The 6426-nt window shown below is 62.9% G+C and overlaps 1 protein-coding gene across 3 annotated transcripts in view; it reads left to right on the plus strand.

The window, feature by feature from the left end:
- The window catches only part of ZNF592 (zinc finger protein 592), a 48323-nt gene extending 42416 nt beyond the window's left edge, over positions 1 to 5907 (plus strand). For all 3 annotated transcript variants that reach the window (XM_044231570.1, XM_044231569.1, XM_044231571.1), the window contains 6 exons: positions 1140 to 1316; positions 1582 to 1741; positions 1855 to 2142; positions 2352 to 2464; positions 3080 to 3215; positions 4570 to 5907. In XM_044231570.1, coding sequence (XP_044087505.1) covers positions 1140 to 1316; positions 1582 to 1741; positions 1855 to 2142; positions 2352 to 2464; positions 3080 to 3215; positions 4570 to 5061 — 1366 coding nt within the window. In that variant the 3' untranslated portion in view covers positions 5062 to 5907. The remainder of the gene's footprint in view (positions 1 to 1139; positions 1317 to 1581; positions 1742 to 1854; positions 2143 to 2351; positions 2465 to 3079; positions 3216 to 4569) is intronic.
- Positions 5908 to 6426: the final 519 nt, after the last annotated feature.

The following is a 6426-nucleotide window of genomic DNA, read 5'->3' on the forward strand; positions in this document are numbered from 1 at the left end:
AGAAAAGGAGGAAAAACAAAAAGGACCAGGCGGGATTCTGTGGTGATGTTGGTGCACAATATCACCTGTGCTCCAGCCTGTGATGTTGGAGCTCAGGCTTGGGGAGTGAATGGAAGGGTTGTATTTGGGAGTCAGAGGGTCTGTAAGTGAAGGCATGTCCTTTTCTTCAGTAATGCAACAGCCTCTCTTCTCAGTCTTACTGGGATGTTGGGGTTATGGGGTCAGGCAATACTGCAACAAGGGGGAGGCTCCCAGTTACCTCGAGGGGAGTGGCTGGGCTCAGGGACGCAGTTTCCTCATGTGGGGGAGATGGGGCTCTCTGTGTGTGGGCAGGAGGAAAGAAGGAGCGGGCGAGAGGGTCTAGGGCCTGGAGTGGATGGAGAATGGCATGTTGGTCACAGGCTTGTGGGACTGCGGAAGGGAAAGGCCAGTTAGAGAGGGAGGTTGTGAAGTTGGCAGAAGAGTCCGGCCTCGGTTTCAGAAACAAGTGCTTTGATATAGTTCATGCATGATCCAAACAGTGTATTTGCTAAACGGTGTTTGGAAAGCACAGCCTGGGCCTTTGGAGCCCCATGGTCTGCAGCTGTACTGGCCGTGCCTGACTGTTGAGCTTGACATGTGGCCAGCGTGACCGGCCGCTGTGTTTTATTTTATTAATTTAAATCTCCGTAGCCACATGGCCAGTACAGTGTGGAACATTCCTGCGGTCAGCACAGGTTCCCCTGGACTGTTCCGCCCCAGAGGATTCCGTCCTGGGCTTTGAGGCTGCGTGTTTTCCTGTGCTTGTGGCTCGGGCCAGCCTGGCGTCTCCCAGTCACACTTTGCGTGAAGCGGCCGTCCCCGCTCACTGGGTAGCAGCCAGTGGGAAGGCCCAGGCTCCTGTGGCCTCCTGCACCCCTGTGGTGGTGTTGTGCTTCAAAGGATTTGGTTTATATCATCTTGGGACCATTCCCCTCCCTCTCCGTTCCCGCCAGCATAGCCGTGGGTGTGGTGGCAGCAGACAGGCTCTCAGCGTGCACGTGTGAAGGGTGGAGGGGGTGGGGGACCCCCGAGATGGCTCTGCTCCTGCCCTCCGTCCTCCTCCCCCAGCACAACTTCTGGATCTCATGCGCCTCCCACACCCCCACCACCCTGTCCAGGTGCGTGCACTGTGGGGTCGTCCACCTGACCTTGGCCTTGCTGAAAAGCCACATCCAGGAGCGACACTGCCAGGTTTTCCACAAGTGTGCGTTCTGCCCCATGGCCTTCAAGACTGCCAGCAGCACCGCGGACCACAGCGCCGCCCAGCACCCCACCCAGCCTCACAGACCCTCCCAGTGAGTGTGGCGCGGGGCCGGCAGGCCTGTGGCGCGGGGCCGAGTGGCCGGGGCGCTCTGGGGAAGGTGTTAGGATGGACCAGGGAGCTGGGGCTGGCGCTGGGGCTGCCCGGGGCTCACTGCAGGCGTCCCCAAGCAGGGGAGTAGCCACGTCGGCTCAGAGCAGTGCTTTCCCAAACCTGACCCTGGTACAGAGAATGGAGATGGGGTGAAGGTTCCGTGGCCAGAGCCCGGCCCCCTCACTCCCTGGGCCTCGTCTCTCCAGGCTCATTTATAAGTGCTCCTGTGAAATGATCTTCAACAAGAAGAGGCACATTCAGCAGCATTTTTACCAGAACGCCAGCAAGACGCAGGTGGGCGTCTTCAAGTGCCCCGAGTGCCCACTTCTGTTCCTGCAGAAGCCAGAGTTGATGCAGCACGTCAAGGTGGGGTGCCCCGCGGAAGGAGGCTGGGGAGGAGGGCACGCGCCTCAGGCCGGGGGTCTGACTCTGTGCCTCTTTCCCCTTACCCAGTCAGTAATCGCTCTCCCCATCCCCAGAGCACCCACGGTGTTCCCCGGAACGTGGACGAGCTGTCAAGCCTCCAGTCTTCATCGGACGCGTCCTCAAGCCGGCCCGGCTCTCGAGTTCCCACCGAGCCCCCAGCCACGACCGTGGCTGCTCGGGGCAGCTCCCTGCCTTCGAGCCGCTGGGGCAGGCCTGAGGCCCATCGCAGGGCCGAGGCCAGGCCCCGGCTGAGGAACACCGGCTGGACGTGCCAGGAGTGCCAGGAGTGGGTTCCTGATCGGGAGAATTACGTGTCCCACATGAAGAAGAGCCACGGCCGGGTAAGTGTCGGCGCCTGGTCCCGGGCAGTGCCGAGTCCTGGACTTCCGTCCTGTGGGGTCAGAGCCCCCTTATGTGGCGGACCCCTTCGGGTGCCCGGGCTTTGGGCAGGGTGGGTCCCACGAGGTCTTTCTGCCTGTACCGCCCGCGTACAGAAACCCCCGGAGCGGGCCTAGAGTGCTGATGCTTTGCGTCCTGTCGCCTCCCGCAGGCGCTGAAGCGGTACCCGTGTCGGCAGTGTGGGCAGTCCTTCCACACCCCGAACAGCCTGCGCAAACACGTCCGCAACAGCCACGACACAGTGAAGAAGGTCTATGCTTGCGGGTGAGTGCTGGCCGTGCGGGCGGGGAGGCCTGAGGCTCCAAAGGACTGTGGCCGGCGCTGCTGGGGCTCTTCTCTGCTGTGAGATCGGGGGGCGGGGGCCGAAGCAGGAGAGAAGCAGCTTTCTCCTGGAAAGATACGGCGGCTCCGTCGGGAGGCCGGGCTGGTCGGGGACCAGCTTCTAGCCGCGGGTGGCCCTGGAGCCTTCCCCTTCCCAGCTCCCTCACTCCGGTCTACACTGCCAGTCAGCATGACCGGCCCTGAGCCTTAGGAGGCGTGACGGTGATGGGACCATGTGCCCCGTGTGGCCTCCTCCTTGCTGACCACTGGCCCAGCCTTGGGACCTCTGGGCAGTGATGGCAGGGCGTGGAGAGAGATCAGAGCTCCGGGCCGGGACGAGCATTCTGACTTGCTGTTGTCCGCCACCTTGGCCGGCTTGCCGGCTTCGTGTCTCTGGGGAGTGCCCGGCACTACCCGGCCACCTGGTGACTCCCAGCCAGCTCTCTCCCCAGGAGCCAGAAGCAGCGTGCGCCTCACCTCCCTGCCAGTGTGCGCGGCCCCGCCAGGCTCCCTGGGGCCTGTCACCTTAGACCCTGTCTTCCGGCTATGCTCCCGCAGGTACTGCGCAGAGGACAGCCCGAGCTTTCCTCGGCCCTCCCTCCTGGAGAGCCACATCAGCCTTATGCATGGTATCAGAAACCCTGATTTGAGCCAGACGTCCAAAGTCAGACCTCCGGGTGGACATTCCCCTCAGGTGAGCGTGGGGCCCCTGCCCCTGGGAGTGACTTGCTCCGGGAGCGTGTCGAGCCGGCTGCAGGGGCCCATGTGTGACAGCGGCCATGGAGCAGCAGCAGCAGCAGCAGCAGCGTCCCTCCCCGCGGCTCATTCTCTAGTCCCGTGCGGGACCGCACGCAGGTGAAGGACAGGGACACAGACCTGGGAGCAGCCATTAGCCTTTTGCGCCTGTGGCTTTCCTGTGCCTGGTGGACACTGGAGCGGACCCACAGGTGCCGTGTCAAGCCGCTGCCGCCCCTCTAGTGCCGGGAGGACTGGGGGGGGTGAGGGGTGCAGGGCCGAGGGTGGCAGGGCTCCCGAGTGTGTGCGCGTGTGCACATATGTGTCTCTTTCACACACACACACACACACACACACACATTACGGGAGGAGTCAAAAGGAGACTCCTGGGATCCTGGACCCTTGCTGTGCGACACGAGCACTGTTCTGTGCCCTCGTCCCGTTGCTGGTGAACCTGAGGAGCAACATGCTTTCCCCTCCTCACGGCTCGCTCTTCCCACGCCGGGGCAGGGAGGGCTGCTCCTCAGAGGGTCGGGCATGTCTGGAAACTCGGAGAGCTGCCCGGGGTTGCAGGGCGTTTCTTCCCGGCTGCTTGGAGAAGGGCATTGGTCAGCCGAAGGCTTTTCACACGCGGCAGGTGGGGTGTCCGCTGACGTTTTGGGGACGTCTGTCTGCGGTTGACATGCACACCCCCACCCTCCAAATGCACATGCCCTTTGATCCAGTGGTTCTGTCCCCGGGATTGTTCTGTCCGACGCCCTTGGCCTCGGGCCTGAAGGGGTCCGCGCCCCGCACCGCAGGGCCATGTGCCGTGCAACAACGCAGGAGCACAGCTCCATGTTGTGGGAGGGGACCGTTCGCCCCGCCGGTGCTAGGTAGGGGCCCTGCTGGACACAGCGGCCAGCCCATGTCCTGAAGTAGGAAAAGTACGCTGAAGCAAAGTGTGCCTGGTCTCGTTTTGTAAAAGGCAACAGCTTTCCCTTTGTGGGTGCACAGATGGTCTCTCGGGGAGCCGCAGAACCCAGGCCATGTGGCCTTCTCTGGTGGCAGGTCCAGGGAGAGCTGGCCAAGAGGAACTTCTCCTGCCCGTCCCACATCCTTGGAATGTGGTGCCACACGCATATGTTACATGAGACAAAGCAAAAGCAAACCCAAAAACCTGAAAGAAACCAAATCTAAACTCACGGTTTGGGGCTGGGGCGAGCCTGGCTGGGGCGGGGCTCCTGGGAGTCCACGGGCGGCAGCGTTTGGGTGAGGGGCTCCCGCTGGGCACGGGCTGCGCCCGACACCGCTCATGCCATGTCCCCTTGTAGGTGAGCCATCTGAAAAGACCAGGCAGCGGAGCCGGGGACGCTCCGGGCACCGGCAATGGCGCGGCCGTCTCTTCCACCAAAAGGCACAAGTCCCTGTTCCAGTGTGCGAAATGTAGCTTTGCCACGGACTCGGGGCTCGAGTTCCAGAGCCACATACCTCAGCACCAGGCGGACAGCTCCACGGCTCAGTGTCTCCTCTGCGGCCTGTGCTACACCTCGGCCAGCTCCCTCAGCCGCCACCTCTTCATCGTCCACAAGGTGAGAGACCAGGAGGAGGAGGAGGCGGCGGAGCCCGAGGAGGGCTCCGGGGAGGAGGTGTCCATGGAGACCAGGGAGAACGGACTGGAAGAATGTGCCGGAGAGCCTTTGCTGGGCGACCCAGAGGCGAGATCGCGAGGCCCGGCTTCCGAGGAGGACGGTGCCCCAGATGCTCAGAGTCCAGCACAGGCCTCTCAGGACCAGGACAGCCCCGCTCCGTCCCCTCAGGTGTGACCGGAGGCTCTGTGCTGCGTGCGGCCGGGGTGCCGCCCCGGCGCGCCCCGTCTGCCGGGTGGACAGTGGGGGAGAGAAGGCTCTGCCCCAGTGTGAGTGTGGCCGGCCGTGCCCTGGAGCCGTGTCTGCCCCGAGCTGCGGGGGGCTGGGCGTCTCCAGCCCCGGGAAATGTGCAGTCACCCAGGACCCTCCCAGCTCCGAATCTGCTTCTGTTATTTATGGCTTTGTGCTGCTTCTTGGTACCCCAACCCTTGTCTGTGTCCTTCCAACCCCAGGCTGCTTACGTGGCCCAGCCCCAACGCTGTCAACTCGGCTTGAAACCCCTCAGCACTGTGCTCTTCTGGGAGGCTCCCGCGCGCTGCCTTCAGCCGGGGCTCTGCTCGGAGCCCTCCTCCCTGCCTGCAGAGCCTGAGAAGGGATGCGGGTGCTGGCCCCCCCTTGGAGAGCTCGCCCAGGCTGGCTCGGTGAGGGCCCTCGATCGTTGCCCCTCCTTCCTGCCTTCTCTGATTCTTTCCCCTCCAAAGTCGTCCTGGAGAAGGAATTGTCACCGGCTCCTCCCGTCTGTGTGGGTGGGAAGAAGTCCCGCAGGGCGCCTGCTTGGAACTCGGGAGAGCAGGTGGCGGGGCCAAGGCGGCAGACCCCGTCGGAGGGAGCTGTGCGTCCTGGCTCGGCCGCGGTTCTGCCCTTCCTGACCTGCGGGGTTGGGGGCACACAGACGTTGGAATATTTGTACTCTTGCTCCTGTGCCATTAGAGAGGCTGCCGCCCCAGGCCAGCCCCTCCTCCTCTCGGCTACACTCATGTTGCTCAGACTATATTTCAAATAAAAAATCTTCTTACCACGCGGGTAGGCTCTTGTATTCCTCTTCAAGTGAGCCTGGCCCTGCCCCGCTCCACTTCAGTCTGTCTTAGACTCCCTCCCGGTCCCATCTCCGAGGGAGAGCAGCGTGCCTGCTGTCCGAGGACGGTCCTGTCTGGATTCTGGAGCTGAGGTTAGGAAGCTCGGTACGTGGTCCCGGAGAGACTTTCTAAGGACACAAGCGGGGGGTCTTAATACTGGCCAAGGGGCCCCCGCGAGACCTCCACGGGGCTAGCAGCATTGGCCTCAGGGCCTATTGGAATGTTCTGGGTACCCCCATCTTTCCTACAAATGGATTTTCCTCCTGAGAGACGCCTTTACTAAGGTGGCGGTGGGGAGAGGGATAGAGGGGAGGAATTCCAGGGTTACCTCGCAGTGTTCAAGAGGTCCTGGTGTTGCCGCTGCCACGGGGCACTCTCGGGCGGCAGCATCGGGACTAGACAGGGCAGGCTGGTCCGAATTTGGGGAATTTGGGCCCAACCAAGCCCCGGGGGCAGGCCACGTGGA

This window comes from Neovison vison, chromosome 13 (genome assembly GCF_020171115.1).
Source record: "Neovison vison isolate M4711 chromosome 13, ASM_NN_V1, whole genome shotgun sequence".
Lineage (NCBI taxonomy): Eukaryota > Metazoa > Chordata > Mammalia > Carnivora > Mustelidae > Neogale > Neogale vison.